Genomic DNA, 18,344 nt, shown 5'->3' on the forward strand with positions numbered 1-18,344 from the left:
ACATTTCTGCACTAATGAAGGTGTCACAGGAGAAGCAAAGGCCGACGGAAATGCAGGAGAGATCCAGTCCACAGTCAGCGCTGGACTTCGAGACACTCTCCCAATAACCGACAGAGCAGCCAAGAGAAAGCACGGAGGGCAGAGCAGACCGAGCCCATCAGCCCACCTGACCACTGCCCCTCCGGCCGCGCAGACCCCCGGCTGCGCCAGCACAGGCCGGCCTCCCCGGGCGCGCGGGGCACCCACCGGGGCAGGCGGGCGCCGGCCGAAGGGGCCTGGGAGTACTGAGCACAGTCTCATCTTTCAAAATGCATCCTGTGACCACAGCGAAATCACACAAGAAGTCGGTGACAAAGATACCCAGGGAACGTCATTTACAGCGGTATCTCCGACACGAGACACGCAGAGGCACGTGGAGAAGCGGCGGGAGGCCCCCCTGCGGTGGCCCCAGCCCGCTCCCCGAGGGCCACGGAGGGCAGCGCGTGGGGGCCGCCCTCCCCATGCCGGAGGCCACGGAATCGGAGCAGTCCCGTCAGAGCCCAGGAGCTTCTCCTCACGTGCTGACGAGCCGATGCCAAGATTCACATGGAAATATGTCGAACCTAAAACCGTCAACACGACAAGGAGAAAAGGCAAAGCTGGGGGCTGACAGGACCTACAGCTGCAGCCGTCAAGGCGGCGCCGGCCGGAGCCGGGCCGCCGGGCAGAGCGGCGCCCACGACGCACGCGGGCAGCTTCGGGGCAGGTGTGGAAGGAACGGTGTTCCAACAGCGAGTGCTGGAACAGTCCTGACATCCGTCTTTGTAGAACGTAAGAAACTAACCCAAACCGTTAATAAACCTACATGTAAAGTAAAACATGATTAAATTGCGTAAAACTACGGGCAAAGCCTTTGCGAACCTGGGACAGGCAGGGATGTCACAGCCACCACACCCCAACCCTCACATCTGAAAGAAAAAACTGACCAAAGCTTCTCTTTAAAAGACATGGCGCAGAGAATGAAGCGGCGCGTCTCAGGACGGGAGGCCGGCGCCGCAGAGGGGCGCTCCAGAGCCCCAGGCAGCGAGCAAGGCTCCGGTGGAAACGGGCAGAAGCTCCCAAGAGATATTTTGCCAAAGGGACACAACGACAGGCATGCGAAGAGAGCCCAACGTCCCCAGGAAGCAAGCACGCAGGCCCCAGCGGGCCCCTGGGCCGCTCGCCGCCGCGCGGGGGCGGGAGGGGCGGCCGCTCCGAGACAGACGGCAGGCCTCTTAGAACAGAAACTCGCCGCGCCCCGCCGTCCTGCACTGCGGCGCGCCCCGCACACGTCCACACGGGGGCTTTACGTGTGACAGAGCGGCTCACTGACAACAGCCCCAACCTGGGGGGACGAGGTGTCCGCCAGCAAGCGTGCGCCGGGCGACGGTGCCCCTGTCCGAGGGAGGGGCGCCGGGTCCCGCGCCGCGCGGCCCCTTCACCTGCGGGCGGGAGGCGCGGCCCAGGTCTGCGCAGCTGCGGGGCGGGGGCCTCGTCGCGCAAGAGGAAGTGTTTGGGTGATGCCACGTCCACCGCCTTGAGTGCGGTGCTGCCGTGGGGGCGCGGGGGCCTCTGTGTCCGTGTGTGTCTCCATGTGTGGGTGTGAAAACGTGCGCGGCTGTACATTTACAAAACGAAGAGCCTCCGCTGAGCCAGCAAAGCCGTGAAGACCACGCTGCAGCAACGCCGCCGGCGCTGACTGCTTTCCGCCCCCAGAAGCGGGCTGGCGGGTCAGGGCCAGCAGCCCTGCGCACTGCCCCCACGGCCCGGTGCCGCGCCCACAGCAGCAACGCCCGTGCAGGCGTTAGGGCTGCCTCTAGCGCCGCAGCTGGGGTCCCGGTCCCGCGGAGGAGCACAGACCGGCACGGAGCTGCGGCCACTGCGCGGTCCGCCAGGCATCACGGGGACCCGCGGCCGCTCAGCAGAGAAGCGTTTCTGGCACCCAGGAGGGCCCAGGGCCCTCCACGCAGCTCACGTCCAATCCCCCCTTTTCAGAGGGGAAACTGAGGCTCACAGAGGTAAGTGACTGCAGGGGAGCGGCCCGCCCAGGACCTGCGGTCCAGAGCCGGCAGTCAGGCGCCAGCGTGGATGCCCTCACCTGCTGGGTCAGCGCTGCTGGGGGAAGACCCAGAGGCGCCCCGAGTGTGCGGGAGGGTCAGGTGCGGGCACCCCCGGGGAGCCGCCTGGGGGAAGGGCTCTGCATCTCAGGCACAGGCTGGGTGAGCGCCCCGCCGGCAAGGCCCCCCTGAAAACAGACGTGATGGATTCTGAAGGCTGGGGAGCAGACGTCCTCAGGGCTAACTTCAAGTAAGCAGCCGTGTGCGGACGAAGACGTGTCAACAGGCGGGAGCCGGAACCTGTCCCCGCTGTCCGAGGACACACCACGTGAGCAGCACGCGCCTGTGGGCTTTACGGACGGCCGCTTCCTCCTCCGCCCCTCCTTTCCCGGAGAACTGCTCGCTCACTGAGGACGTGCGTGTCTGCTCGAAAGCTCACACGCTGGTCTGCCTTCCGGGGGCTTGATGCAATCAGTCTGCCCTAAACTTCTTGAAACCGACCGACTCCAAGTTTTTTAACCACGGAGGGTATTACAGGAAATGGATGGCGTCCCAGTCACTTCTTGAGAAGATGAAGCCAGTCGAAGCGGGGGGGGGGGGGTGCCTGCCAGGAGGAGCTGGCCGGAAAGGGGCATTTTATTTTGCCTAAAACACTCATACTGAGTGGACCACATGCCCTGGAAAACTTCTGAGTGAAGAACGACTATCCTCCCAGAACTTGGGTAACGGGGTGGGGGCCAGACTCCCGGGGGACCAGCTGGACAGGGAGCAGGCGGGACTGCAGGCCCAGCTGGCTGTGCTCGGGGATCTGTGGCCACATTGCCGCCGCTGGCTCATCTGCCCCTTGGTCATCTGTGGCCTGTGCTCCCGCGGCACCAGCTCCGGAGCTGCTCGTCCAGGAGGGGGGTCCCGCTCCAGGCTGAACGTCTGTGTCTCCCCCAGACCCACATGTGGAAGCCCTAACCCTGTGTGACGGTATCTGGAGGTGGGTCTTTGAGGGTGAGCGGGTCAGATGAGGTCGGGGGAGGGCCATGTCCTTGTAAGGAGCCACCACAGTCTGCTCGCTCGCTCCCTCTGCCTCTTGAGGACACGGTCAGAAGGCGGTGTCGGCAAGCCAAGGAGGGGGTCTCAGAAGAGACCAAGCTTGCTGACACCCCAGTCTCAGACTTCTGGCCTCCAGAACCTTGAGAAAATGAATGCCTGTGGGTTAAGGTTCCCGGGCTGTGGGGTGGGTGAGGCTTGCCTGAGCTGGGCGCTGGGCAGGTGGCAGCAGCTGGTGGGTAGAGGCTGGCTGGTGGCGAGGCGGGCGCTGGAAAGGAGGGTGTGAAGGGCGGCTCTGGTGAGGCTCAGGGGCAGTGAACACGCTGCTGCAGCCTGGAGCAAAGGGCACCTCTGCTATCAGATCACAAAGATCCGGGCTGGCCTGCGTGCGTCCTGCGGAAGGCAGGGCGTGCGCGCGAGCCCCCGGGCCACTGAGCTGAGATTTCCAAGCACAAAGGGAAGAGCGTCTTCGTCCTGACTGTTTACAGCAGGAGCTGTGATGGCACGGGCCCCGGGGCCTCACGTGATGAGAAGGCACAATCCGAAAGCCCAGGCATCTCCCCCAAACGCAGGAGCTCAGCCTCATCGCGAAACCTGCCAGACAAGCATGGAAGCAAACCAGCGAATCCAAACACGGCTGCAGATGAGCGGACAGCGACCCGCCGAGAACAGATCTGCGCAAGCAAATGTGAGACGTTGGCAACGAGGGAAAAGGAGGGGGGGACTGGGGCTCCCGCGCTGTCCCTGAAGCTCCCCTTAAATCAAGAGTCATCCTAGGACGAGCAGCCGGCAGGAGAGGAGACAACAAAAGGCAGAAAACAGGGAGGGCAGGTAGGACCGACGCCGGGCAGAGGGCAGCCCAGAGCAGGCGCTCACCCCAACCCCGAGGGGCAGCCACGCCAGTGCACGGCGGGTTATCCCCCAGGAAGCCCCCACCGCCCTAAGTGAAGGCGCTCCTAAAAGCAGAGCTTCAGAATACGGGGAGCTGGGAGGAGGAAGGGGCAAATGGGCGAGGTCAGCTGGAGATGTGAAAAGTCCTAGCTCAGGGACAAACGAGAATGGAGACAGGAGACAGCGAGCATTCCAGACTGATGGCACCACCGCCCGGTCAGACCCAACAGAAGTCTCTAGAGCAGACCACCCAAACGCAGCAGGACACACCGTCTTCTCAAGCACGGATGAAACAGGCTCCGAGGCAGAGCCTCTTCCTGGGGCATTTAACAAAACTTGGCACATTAAAAAATAAACTAAAGCTATACAGACTCATTCACAGACCATAACAAAATCAAACCAGGTATCAATAAGGTAAGAAGAAAACATCAGGACATTTGAAAAGGTAGTAACAGCAACCCCGCAGCCAAGCAGGGCTTAGAGAAAAGCCCGCAGCCCCAGACGTTTGTATTAGAAAACAAGATCTCAAGTCGACAAGCTGAGCTTCCACCGTAAGAGACGAGGAAACGGGGAAACTCACCCGCACGAAGCAGACGGAGGGAAAACGTAAGAGCAGAAGTCAGTGAGGTCGAGAAGAAGGAACAGGGAGAAAGAAGAAAGAAGCCCAGCACTGCTTCTCTGAAGAGACCAATTAAACTGTGAACCTCCAGCAAGACGGCGAAGAGGAAAAAGCCAGAGGAGGCAGGCGGCGGCGGGAACGGGGGCTCCCTCCCGCGTGGGCCCCGCAGGCGCTGACGCCCAGCACAGCCCACACCTCACGCTCCCCGGCCCCCCGAGCGGCTGGCCTGCTGAAGCCCTTCAGCGCAGAAGGACCTGGGCCCGGACGCCTTTACGGGTGCGAACAGTGACAGAAGACGTTCGAGAAGACACAGTGCCAACTCTACACACTCTCTTCCAGAGAGAGAAGGAGCGCCTCCTGGCAGGCTGCACAGGGCCAGCGCCCACGCACACACGGAGCCAGGCCTGGACGGCACCAGACGCAAGAACCACACACCAGCACCCTCACGGACACAGACCACAAAATCATCAACAGGACACGGGCAAGGTGAATCCAGCGACACGAAAGAACACTCCACGACAGCCACGGAGGGTTTACCCCGTGGTGTCAGGCCGGTCCAATCCTGAAAAGTAAACCGATGCAATCTACCATATAGACGGCTTTAGAAGAAAAATCTCATGATCATATCAACATAGGCAAGGAAAAGAAAGGATGTGACAACAGCTACTCACGATAAACCAAGAACAGGAAAAAGACATCAAGAATAGAAGGGGACTTCTCCATCCCGAAACGGCCATGAAAACCTACAAGTCCTGTCGCTCCTCACGGTGAGACGAGGTGCTCCCCTAGGACCAGGAGTGAGGCAGGGGCGCCCGCCCTCGCCGCTCCGCTCCAGTTGCAGACTGGAAGACTCAAGCAGAGCAAAACACACGTAACAGAGAACAAAGGCACACCATCTGGAGGGGACACGAAACTGACCAAACTGACACACAGCAGACTGTCTACAAAGAAAAACCCCAAGGAGCCAACCAAAAACAAACACCAAAGACAGCATTCATAGAACTGACACGTGTTTGCTAAGGTGTAGGAGACAAGATGAACAGCTCAAAAATCAATCATTTCTACACAACAGTAATAGTAATAATTAATAGTAAACGAAAATGAAACAAAACTTACAACTGATACAGGAAAACAAACTTAGGTATAAATCTAATAAAACGAGCAGAATCTGTGTGCTGGAAGTACAAAGGGCTGACGAAAGAAACCAAAGATGAAAATAAACAGATACATACCATGTTAATGGAAGACCCAACATAATGAGAACGTCAGTTCTCCCCAAACTCAAGTACGGGCTTAACACAACGCCAATAAAATCTCAGCAGGATATTTTTTGGGGGGTTGGGGGGTAGATGCAGACAAATCAATTCAAAAGTTTATATTAAAAGTCTAAGGAACCAGTTAAAACAATTGTGAAAAAGAGGAATGAGGGAGGTGTGGGTACAGCATGTGCTTGGCCTGCACAAGGTCCTGGTTTAATCCCCAGTGCCTCCTCGGTCAAGGGAAAAAAATAACAATAATACAAAAAAAACGTTTTAAAGAATGAAACTGGAGGAATCACACTATCAGATTTTCAAACTTACCCTGAGGCCACAGCAATCAAGACAGTAGGGATGAGATAAATACTGAGATCAATTCCGCAAACTGGAGAGTCTAGAAATAGAAACACAAATACGCCCAGCGGACTCCTGACACAGGCACCGGAGCGACTCGGCGAGGGGAGAGCAGCCTCTACCGCCAACGGTGCCGAGGCAACTGAGCAGCCTCAAACAAAAATAAAACAAAAGTAAATACTGACCTAAACCTTACACCTTACACAAAATTTACCTGAACACGTAGATCAGACATAAACGTAAAATGTGAAACTAAAATTTTAAGAAAAAATGCAGGAGAACATCTTTGATACTTAGGGCCAGGCAAGGACTTTCCAGACTCCACATCTAAAATTGATCAATTGGATGTTATCAAAATTAAAAACTCTTGTTAAAGACATTGGTGAGATAACGAAAAACAAGCTACAAACTAAGGGGAAATATTTGCAAATCACACATTTGACAAGCACATACCCTAAATGCATAAAGAACTTGCAAAATCCAACAATTAAAAACAAACAAAAAACAACAATTGGGTAAAAGACATGTAAAATATCTGAACAGGCACCTCAGCAGGGAGGCTGAACGGGGGCAGCTCATCTCATGACGAGATGTCCAACACTAGCTGCATCTGGGAAGCACCAGTGAGAACAGCAGGCAACACTGCGCACGCGGCCGAAGGGCGAGAACAGGAACACTGACGATGCCGCGGGCTGACAAGGAAGCGGAGGGCCCCAGACTCTCACATAGCTCTGTCTAAGCAGCCACCAACCCCACCCCAAAGCCAGCCGCCCACTCAGCACACGACCTAGGAATTCCGCTCCTGGGCGTCTACCCTGGAGGAGTGAAGACTGACGTCCCCACACAGCCCAAGCACGCGTGTCCTCGGCAGTTCTCATCACAACTGGCCCAAGCTAAAAGCAGCACAAACATCCTTCAACAAGTGAGCAGACACACCTTTCTCCAAGCTGTGGTGCACCCGTCAGTGGAATACCACCCAGCTATAAAAAGGAGCGACTCCAGCCTGAGAGAAGGCCAACGAGGAAGCAGGGAGCCTGGGAACCTTGTCCATCAGACCCCACAGCACAGGACATGCTTTGGCCAAGTGCACATGGATGTTCTCCAGGACAGGCCGCAAAGCAAGCCTTAGTAAGCTAAATTTATTAATCTCATGGAATTAACTCAATGGGATGAAAGTAGAACCCAGTAATAGATGGAAAACTCACAAGTGTGCGAAAACTAAACAACACACTCTCAAACAACCAAGAGATCAGAGAAGGAATCACAAGGAAATCAGACAATACTTGGAGATGAATGGAAACAAAACACTGGAGGGCCTTACAGCCTTAAATGCCCATACTAAGGAAGGAAGACCTCAAATCAGTAGCCTAACTGTGCACCTTAAGAAGCTAGAAACAGAAGAGCAAACCGACCTCAAAGCCGGCAGAAAGGCAAGAATAACACAGATTAGAGCAGAGATTGAATGGCAGACTAGAAAACAATTAAGAAAATCAACAAAACCAAAACTTGGTTATTCGAAAAGATCAATAAAATTGGCAAGCCTGTAGCTGAAATGACTCATACACTTCAATACAAATCACAGTCAGTTCTATCTCTATACACCGGCAATGAACAATCTGAAAAGGAAATTTAAGAAAATTAACTCTACTTACAAGAGCATCAAAAACAGCCAAATACTCAGGAATTAATCCTACCCAGGAAGGGGTAAGATTTGTAATGAAAACTGTGGAAGACTGCTGAAGGAAATTAAAGAAAAACTTAACAGATGGAGAGACAGTCCATGTTCATGGACAGGAAGACCTGACACTGTTAGGACGTCAGAGGAGTCACAACAACCTTGGAAAAGCGCTACAGAGCTGTAAGACTCACGCTTCCCGCTCTCGAAACTTGGTGGAGAGCTACAGGGATCGGAGGGGGACGGACTCTGCGCAGACAGCGTCTCGGGTGAGTCTCACCTACGCTGAGGGAGAGAAGCCAGTCTCAGAAGGTTACACGCCACGGGATTCCATGCATAGGACGTCACTGGAAAAGCAAAACTGAAGGGATGGAGAACAGATGAGTGGTCGCCGGGGGCTGTGGGTGGGCGGGTAGGTGATCATAAAGTGACAGCGAGAGGGCGACTCTGAAGAGAGGGAATTGTTCTGTGCGCTGGCGAAGGGGCAAATAACTACAATTCACAGAACTGTACACCAACAAAAAGACAACTTTACCATGTAATAATTTTAAAGTGAAAAACAAAAGGTCTCCTGGTCTGTGTTCTGTGCCCACTTGCGTCAGACGTGGCTGCGCGGGTACCTGATGGGAGGAGCGTTTTATCACTGACGTTCTCTACACCTGAAGGAGCACGGTGACATAACAATCAGACTGGCTCTCCTTTGGTTTAATTGTTGTTTTTAGCTGCTCCGAAGACAACACGTTGCTGTAGACCCCCTCTCCGGGGGACCCCTCCCACAGCCACCCTGCGCACCCCACCCTCACGACACTGCACATTAAAAGGGACACAAAGTAAATGATGCCTCAGTGAAACAGGTGTTTTTAAATTCCCCTTGGGGCTGCTGTTAGAAGTCAGGAGGCGGCCAGCAGAGCGCGCGCAGGGGTGCAGAGCCCGGCCCACCCAAGCGCGGGGTGAGCACCAGCGCTTCGATACAATCGCTACCGCTAATTACTCTCACAGCGCCACGGGTGCTGTTACTAACTGCCGCTAGGGCTGGACGACAGCTGTGCTCGCTTTCAAAGCCACGAAGTATCGGAAACATAGACGCAAGTCAGTCCAAGTACTGGCAGGCTTCTGAGGCCCCAAAACATCAAAAGATGGACAACAGTTAGTGCCCAGAGACGCTCGCGGCGGCTTGCTCGTAACAGCTGGAAACGTGAAACAACTCAAGCCCCCAGAGTGGACAAACCAACTGTCTAACGGAGCAAACTATACTCACACGAAGTCTGCGAGACCAAGGGAAAGGGTGTGGCGTGAAGTGGAGAAGCAGGGCTTAATGATGTGGGTTCCACGGTGTATAAAACACTCACAAATGGAAGAAACACCAAAGGGGTCCCTTAGAGACGGGGCTCCAACCTCCGCATCTCAGCGCAGCCTCCCCTGAAATGCCATTAAAACGAGAGGAAAGTGCTTCCTTACTTCTCCTGGGGCCTGCTGCCGAAAGGACAGAGAAGACGGAGGGAAAACGTCCAAAACCCCGAGACGCTGGAAGGCAGAGGAATGAGTGGTAAATCCCAGACCAGCAGTGGAGGAGCCTGGAAGCATCTCCAACATGGAAAACCCGGGGGTCTCAGGAAGGGCGTCACCACAGGGCTTCAGCTGGATGAGCGCTTGGAAGCCTTTTTTTTTTTTTTTACTTTTTAGGAAATAATTACAGGAACTTGCAAAAAAGGAAAACAAAAGAAAAGGAAAAAGAAGAGGACCCCCCCCCCCACTGGGTCTCTCCCTCCGCGGTAACGACGTGAACAAACAGCCTGGAAGTCCCCAGCTCCCGGGCGATGCCCTGGCACGTGCAGGCCGTGTCTGCCCCGCCATCAGGACAGAGCCGCCCCCACGAAAAGACTGACTCGTGCCACCCCTCTGTAGACAGCCTGCCCCCGAACCCTGGCAACTTCTTCTATTTTCTGGAAAAGACAGTAAAACTGCTGCTGATTATTCTTTCAATGCCTGGACTTCTCCACGGATACCATACGCGCCGGGTGACACCTTCTCGGGGAAGCACTTTAATTACAAACTCAGTGCTTTAACGTCTGTAAGACGACTCAGATGATCTGCCTCACCTCGGCTGAGCTCTGGTGGTTTTGGTTTTTGAGGAGTTCGTTGTCCCACTGCTCCTAAGTCGATGAGTCTGTAAGCAGAAAGCTGGTCACGGCGCTCCTGTGTCCCGCAAACGGCCAGAGGGCCCGCCGAGCAGCCCTACTTCGTGCCTCCCTCTGTGTATTTGTCACTTTGGCTATAGGTTTATTCATTTTACTGAGCTTTCTCAAAGCACTAGATTTTTGCTTCAATGATTCTGTTTTTCTCCTTTAACTTCACTGTTTTCTCTTTTTTTATTTTCTTCTTTCTGCTGGTTTTGGGCTTATTTTGCTCTTGTTCTCCAGGTTCCCGAGGTTGGAATATAAATAAGAGACACCCCCCGCTTCTAACGTGCACACTCAGCGTGGGCGCTCCCTGCTTGGTGCTCGGCCCGTGGGCTCGCAGGTGCCTTTCACGGTCACGCAGCTGTTCCCCCTCCTTGGATACCTCCTCTTCCACGCGGCAGCTGTTAATTTAAGAGGCTGTGGTTTAACTTCCAAACGTTCAGCGGTTTCCCTGTTGTTTTTCCGTGACTGGCTTCTGGTTTGAGCTCCCTAGGGTCAGGGAACATTCCGGGAGTGAGCTGTCTGTCCTGAACCTGCTGAGACATGTTCTACCACCCAGGATGCGGTCCATCCTGGTGAACGTTCCAGTGGCCCTGGGAGGGATGTGGACCCCGCCCAGCACCCCGCCTGTGCCCACCCGTGCCCGCAGGGTCCCGGCGGCTGATGGCGACGTTTGGCTCTTCCACCGTTGATGAGAGGATTGTGTTGGGGTCCCTGACTGTTCGCGTGGGTCTGCTTCTGCTCTCAGCTCCACCAGTCTTGGCTCTGTGAGTTTGGCACATGTCCACTTAGGATGGTTACGCCCTCCTGGCAGACGGACCTTTGTGTAAAGCCCGTCTCTGTCCACAGTATTTTATCTGACGTTACGTAACTGACACAAGTCACACCCACCTTCAGAGAATTAACGTCTGCACATCACTTTTCATTCCTTTACTTTCAACCTACCTCTGCCACTAGGGTTGACGTTGAGTCTCTTGTGGATAAAGTTATCACTGGATCACGTGTTCCCATCCACTCGGCCAGGCTGCATGTTCTAACTGGAGTCTTGGGTCACTTACGGTGAAGTAACGACTGATTCACTAGCGACCAAATCTGCCATTTTACTGTATGTTCTCCATCTCCGTTTCTTCCTTCTTGCCTTCCAGTGGGTTACCTGCTCACACTTCAGAATTCCACCTGACTCTGCCGTGGGCTCAAGGGCCTCGCACTGCACAGTCTTCCTAGAGGTTGCTCTGAGCATTAAAACACACACGTTTAACTTGGTCTCATGACGCTGGCATACGCCCCCCGCCCCCAACTCTAAAATCGGAATCAGCTCCGGAGTTTCTCTGTGCTGGTGACAGCCGCTGTCACGGGATGCTGCAGGATTTCAGCCTCGGGCCCGAGGCAGGAGAAAGTCCGCAGAGCCTGCTTCACTTCTCCCGTTCTGACCCACTCCCAGGTCCCCTCCCTCTGGAGAGTCCCAGCTTCCCTCTGTCTCCATGCCCCTCCTTTCCAGAAGGCTCCCTTAGACCTCCATTAAGGGCCGGTCTGCTGGTGACACAGTCTCTTCGCTTCACTTTGTCTGAGGACGTCTTGATTTCCCTTTCATCCCCGAAGGGTATTTTCACTGCTGACAGCTCTTTCCTCTCAGAACTTGAAAAATGTTGTGCACCTCTCTCTGGCCCCACAGTCTCAGATGAGAAACTGGCTGTCACTCAGATCCGTCTCCCCGCAGGTGACACAGTGCTTCTCTCCAGCTTCTTTCAAGATCTTTTCTTTGTGTTTAATTTTCAGAAGGTTAATTAGCACATGTCATGGTGTGGATGTCTGGTTTTATGCTGTGAGGGGCTCACTCCACTTCTTAAATCTGCAGTTTTACACCCTTCACCAAATTTGGGAAATTTTCAGTCATTATTTCTTAAGATGTTTTCCCAGCCCCAACCTGTCCCCTGCCTCCTGGGACTCCAGGTACGTGAACGTGGCGTCTCCTCCGCAGAGCCGGACGCTCGGCTCTTGTTTGCTCTCCCCACTGCTCTGGTGAGGCCATTTCCATTGATCCGCCCTTGAGTTTACAATTCTCTCTCACCTGCAGCTACCGCGGGGCCTGTCCAGTGAGTTTATTTTGGTTATTGTATTTTCCAGGTCTATAATGTGTTTGGTTCTTTTCTTAAAGAAAAAATAATGTTTCTTTGCTGAGGTTTACCATTTTCTCATTTGTTTAAGGAGAACGTGCAACTGTCTGCTGAAGTGTGTTTCGATGCTGCTTTCAAGTCCGTGTCAGGCGACTACATCCCCCGAGCCCCTGCAGTGCTGCGTCTGCTCCTGACGACCCGGTTCTGGGGAGGACAAGGGCTTTTACTGCTTCCTGGACACTCAGCACCGCACCATAAGGTCTGCACCCGACTTAACCCTCTATTGGCTGGTGGCACCCTGTCCAGGTGCAGAGCCAGGTCCGGGGGCAGGAAGTGCTGTGCCCCTGGCCTTGCCAACACCACAGCTGGGGATCAGGGGAACCAGGGCCGCCCTGCTGACACAGGGCCCAAGCAGAGCGTCCTGCTGGATGCGGCCGAGCACGTGTGGGGGCACCCACCTACACAGTGATCCCTCCGTGGGGGGAAATATGGGTGGCACCTGCCCCACGGACCAGGGCACCTGCAGGTCCCCCAGATGCAGCTCAGGGCACCCTGCCACACTCACAACAGCCTGCCATCACACAGCGACTGTAAGGGACACCCCGAGTCCCCTCTGCACCATGAGACCCGGGGAGACAGCCCACGGCTGCTCCTGGAGTCTTGCCCTCCGGAGCGGCCCCCACCCCGCCCCCGAACACACGAGCAACTGGACGAACAAAGGACAAATGAACAGCGTCAGACCCTGGTGGGTCCCCAAGGACAGCTGCTTACGAGGCCACGGCCCTCAGCTGGGAAACGCCTTGGAGACAGAGGGAAGACCTGGGACCCAGGAGGGGCTGTGCCTGCCTTCACTCAGCATCAGGGCATCGGGGGCCCAGCCACACAGGACCCGGGTCCGCGGGAGAGGGTGCCACATGGCCAGGGCCCCACAGTGGGCGGGGCCCGGCTGCCTCCCTCCCGACTCCACACTGCCTCCCAAGGGCCGGGCTCCTGGGCCCAGGTCTGTCTCCTTGGACCCACGGAAGCAGCTGCGGGGTAGGGAGCTGAGGCCGGGGTCTGGCCCACAGCAGGCGCTCCGAGCGGAGAGGCTCAGAGCTCTGCACACGCACTCCTGCCCGGGGACTTCTCGCTGAAGGACCCCGCCGTCTCCCCTCCCTGAGAAGCTCGCTGGGTGGAGAGGGGCCAGGGAGACCCAGACACCCCAGGGACACGCGGGCCACTCCAGGTGCATCGCAGGGCGCGTGCTGTGGGCGGGGCGGCCCTGCCGCGCGCGGAGTCGGGGGCTGCTCCCACTCCCTGCGACGGCGCGCTCTGCCGCCTCCTGGCACTGGGGACGGCGGGCCGGCCTGAGAGAGGACACGGACAAAAGGCCAAGCCCGGGGCGGAGGAGGGGGAAGCCACGTCCTGTGGAGACGAGCCCGGGGTGGGGGCTGCACAAGAGGCGACGTACCTGAGCGAGCTCACCTCCTCCCTGGAGAACAGGAAGCTCTCCTCGGCCGGGGCCGCCTGGGTCCTCAGCATCTTCAGCTCCACCTCCAGCTACGAGGAAACACAGGAGGGGGTCAGCGCGGACCTGGGGCTTCGAGACCCCTCAGCCGGGCCCCAGGAGCCCCACCTGTGGGGGTCGCGGCGAGGAGCCCCTCTCCCTGGCGCCCTCGGCAGGCGCTGGGCAAACTCAGGCTCCTTCCCCGGCTCAGTTCTTGTCTCCACAGCAGCTGCAGGGACACGCAGGCGGGGGTCGGTGGGGGGAGATATCAGAGCCTGGGAAGGGGCGCACAGCCCTCGTAACGCACACGCCCCCCCGGTTACCAGCGCTCTGATCCGCGCTAACCGTCGTGATGTTTTACTTATTCTGCTACTTGCACTCCTCCACGGGGTGACGGGGACGCACAGACGGCCCGGAAGGGGCTGCAGAATGACAGCTGTGCTACTGTGCCTGGGGGCACAAGGAGGGCTGGGAAGGGGCCGGGGGGACTCCCTCCTGGTGGACCCGGTGCAGGGACGCGGGACAGAGCAGCGCTCGGGGGTCCTGGGCTCCAAAGGCCCCTCGACGAGACGCGGTGCTCAATCACCGCCAGCAGCCCAGAAGGACGCACCCAGGCCCGGCCCTGGCCTGGGCTCTGGCCGCTCTCCAGTCCATCCCCAGCACTGGAGCCTTCTGGTCTCTATGACACCCTGACACGAATCATCAGGGCCCTGGACGGGACCCATGCACCCAGGAGACACCCGGCCTGCAGCTCGGATGGACAGCCCCACGAACACCCTGCGGACCGGCTCCCGGAACAGCCCCGGTGGAATCTTGCTACACGGGGGGGCCCATACCCACTTCTCTGGCCCCCACCGGGGCTTTGAGGGCACGGCCCCCGCCCCCCCACCCTGTGGTGGCCGGTGCTCGGGGCACACCCTCCTTATCAAGGAGACGGCCCAGGGGGCAGAGCAAGCACCAGCGATGGCTGGGCTACGCGGCGTCACGAGAGGACCAGAACCCAGGAGAGGCCACGTCCACCTGCCGCGTGTCCCTTGACACTACTCCTGCCGCCCCAGGAGCCAGGCTCACACAGCGCCTCCCCCAGGAGCCAGGCTCACACAGCGCCTCCCCCAGGAGCCAGGCTCGCCATCCTGCCGTGCGGACCGCCTCCCGGCCCCCGGCCCCGAGTGTCCAGTCTCGTCACTTGCCTCCAACGCCACCCAGCCTCTTCTCCGGCAGCGGCAGCCTGTGCCTCTGCAGAGAGGCTCACGACTGTGCAGGCACTGCGACACCAGTGCGTGGGGGCCTCCCAGTTCACCCCTGTGGCTCCACGGAACCACGTGGGGCAGCCACCCTCCCCTGTCCGGGCAGCCTCCTGACCACCCACGTCTGGTCTGCTCCCCCTGGCGGCTCAGATGGCAGAGTTCACCTGCAGGGGAGCCTCAGGAGCCACACCGAGCGGTCAAAGGGCACGTCTGCCTGCAGTGTCATCAACTGTCACCGGCCTCCCTCAGGGTCGTCATCGCCCCACACACAGCAAGCCAGCCGACTGGCACTAGATCGTGGGGAAGGAAAGTGCAGTGGCGACCACAGGCACTCGATGTGGGGCCAAGCAAAGGGCACGGGCAGCTCGTGTTCAAGGGACCAGCACCCCTACCGGCTTTCAGGGAGGGTGCTAAAGGCACCATCGGGGCGAGGGTTGTGGGCACCCTTCTGACTGGCTGGTGCTGAGGTGAGAGGGTGCCATTTCGGGTTGGACCTCATCAACCCTCTGGGTCCGGTGGGTCTGGGGTCTACGTGCTGTGGTCAGCATTCAGTTAACATCCCCACCTGGCAGGGGATGCAGCGTCTGCAAAGCAGCTCAGGGACGTGGCTCAGAATATCACCTACAGCCCGTGAGGAGGAACTAAAGGTCCTTGGTTGTTCACTGGCTGAACAGTTACTGTTCTGTCTTGCTTGACTATTTTCCTATGTTTCTGTATTTTCTCACTTTTCTGATTAAATTTGCTCTCGGGAGCTCAGGGGAGGCCTGGGAGGCTAAAGCTTTTCACAGACAAGAGGCGGGGGACCCAGAGCTCTGTCCCTGCGTTGGTACAAAAAGGCCCGTCGTCCCGCGGGCTGCACCTTCTCACTCACCGACTCCCTGTGTGGCACCGCGTCTGCCCCGACTTCCTGCGCCGTCCCACCATTCCGTCCCGAGAATCTGAGGACCCCTCATCTCTCCCACCAGTATTTAAAAAGAAAAGCCCAAACGATCCGTCTCTACACAAAGGGGGCCTGTGCGGACCGCGTGGACACACCTCCTCCGTCACATGGGCGTCCCTCAGGCCCCGCGGGCCCGTCCGGGGTCCTCTGTCTGTCTTTCCAGCTCTCTGGCTGCCGCTGTTGTGAGCGGAGTGTCTGCTTCCACTGCCTCACTAACCTGCTAACCTGCTGTTTCGGTTCCCACGGAACTTGAAGCGTCCGCCTATTAGTTTTGTTCCCCATCCCTCTGCAGAGTCTCAGGTTGACCGCTGTCTGCCGGCCACCCCGGCGCCGTCACCTCCCTCCTCCCCCAGCACTCATCTCCTCCTGCCTGACGCTGGTGACGAGCGTCTTCAAAATATTTAGTTACAATTATAACACGGGACATCCTGGGCCTGTTTGCAGCATCACTGGAACCAATCTAGTATCTTCTTATTTACAGCAGGTCAGGTTTTGGTTGAAACAGAAGTATTTTATCACGTTGAAAAATTACCCATATATTCATATTTTATTAAGACATTTTAATCAAGGCTGATTGTGGGATTTTGTCAAATAGCTTTCCAGGAAATACAGAGACACCCTCGGCCTGCCCTCGGCGCAACTGAGCACCTGCTGACCTCCCGTCCTGACAGGTGTGCACGTGTGTGGACCCACACACACAACACAGGCTCACTTCCAGAAAGCTTTCCCCCTACCCCCTGCCCGGGGACGGCACACACAGTGTGGGCAGAATGTGACCTGTAGTAGGATTTCCTTGCAAAGCTGACTTTGCTTGAAGCATTTTCCGTTTCTGTTTGTTGGAGGAGGTAGGGGTGGCTGTTTCATGACAAATTTGTCACAACTGGTCTGTTTGAAACGTCTCTCTTCTGGAGTCAGTACTGATAGGTTACATTTTCCTAGAAAATTACTCATTTCATTCACATTTGTACTTTAAATAGAATTATGATTAATTCCTAACTCTTTTCATCGAGTTCATGCAGAAGGCATCATCCTTTTGCTTTTATGCATCCTCGCTGCCAAGGTAAGTGTGTGGAGCAGGTGTGCAGAGCCCAGCGGCAGCGCGGCCACACGGGGCCGCGTCCGGGTCGGACCCAGGCCTCGGCAGCGCCGGGCGCCGCTGTCCGTCCCGGGCAGGAGCGCCGGGCTGGCGCCTCTGACTTCTTATTTCAGGTGGCGGTGCTTCCTACTAGGTTTTCACTAGGACTGTGAATAATTAACACTTTTACTGGTTTTATTTCGAAGCACAGGCATTTGGCTTTTATCTGTTATTTCTACCATTTTTCAGTTTCTCATTAATTTCTGCTTTTAATCTCCACAAAGGCCTGCCTTTTCCTTTGCTGAGGTTTGCTCTGCTTTCCTCTCCCAGGTTCTCGAGCGGGTGTCCAATCCATACATGCTCTTTCTTTCTTGTTCAAACATGAGGACGCTGCCCCCGTGGCCCCCCCCGCAGCCCCCCCCGCTCCCACTGCCCCCACAGCACCCCCTCGTGGCCCCCTCTGCTCCCACTGCCCCCGCGCCCCCCCCCGCAGCCCCCCCTCCGCTCCCACTGCCCCCGCAGCCCCCGCAGGCTCTGGCGAGAAGTTTCCACTAAGGCTACTTTCTAGGTTTCAGGCACCTTTGAACTGCATTTCTTCTTTGACCCCAGAATTGTTTAAGACAGACGGGGGTTTTTTTTTGTTCTATTTCTTTTTTGTTTCTTTCTTTTTTACTTTTTTTAGTTTCCAAGTGTTAGGAGCGCTTCCTTTTTTTGGCTGTGCTCTTAATTTCAAATTTCATCACGTTGTGATCAGAGAAAGTAGGTCTCCTCGTTCGAGTTTGTGAAGGTTTGCTTTTTAATCCAAAGCACCAGTAAGTTTTGTTAACGTTTTCCAGGAGCACTTTTTAAAAAGAGCTCTTTGGTTGCAGGGTTCAGGGCACGTGTGACACGTGCACACGCGTGTACAAACGCGTGTGTGTGTACACGGCTCTTGGCACAGAACAGACCTCTCACTTCTTCCTGTTACTTGCTCTCTGTCCGCTTGCTCCAGGTGGATTAGGAGGTAAAATCCCTGCCACCGGTGTCCCTCCTAGGCTCCCGATGAAGCCGCCGCACCTGTGCCCTGTGCGGCGCTGACCGCGGGCCAGGGCGGCACAGACACGCCCCTGCGCCTCTGCCACTGACGGGCACCTGCCCCGCCTCCTGCCGTGCCGCGGGCCCGAACCCAACCGCGGTCAGGGTGGCGGCCCGCGTTCTCTGTGCACAGCTGCCCGCACGCCTCTGCGTTCCACGGTGTCTCGTCTTTCCTGTCGTACCCGGTGACCCAGTCGGAAAGTCTTTTCCTCTTAATAGGAGAATTGAGCCCACCTATGTTTTAGCATAACTTATGTTTGGACTTCTTTCTGGACTTACCCGGCTCTGTGCGCGCTTCTGTCTTGGTTTCTGTCCCG

General features: G+C 56.7%; 1 protein-coding gene across 6 annotated transcripts in view; it reads right to left on the minus strand.

Moving 5' to 3' along the window:
* MAD1L1 (mitotic arrest deficient 1 like 1) overlaps positions 1–18,344 on the minus strand; it is a 271,713-nt gene that overhangs the window by 83,160 nt on the left and 170,209 nt on the right. For 5 of the 6 annotated variants that reach the window (XM_010966461.3, XM_045504459.2, XM_045504490.2 and 2 more), the window contains one exon: positions 13,656–13,744. In XM_010966461.3, coding sequence (XP_010964763.2) covers positions 13,656–13,744 — 89 coding nt within the window. Of the gene's footprint in view, positions 1–13,655; positions 13,745–13,820; positions 17,334–18,344 lie in introns of those variants that run through there. The other variant, XM_045504494.2, reaches the window with a different exon arrangement.

The sequence above is a fragment of the Camelus bactrianus genome, chromosome 18, assembly GCF_048773025.1.
Source record: "Camelus bactrianus isolate YW-2024 breed Bactrian camel chromosome 18, ASM4877302v1, whole genome shotgun sequence".
NCBI lineage: Eukaryota > Metazoa > Chordata > Mammalia > Artiodactyla > Camelidae > Camelus > Camelus bactrianus.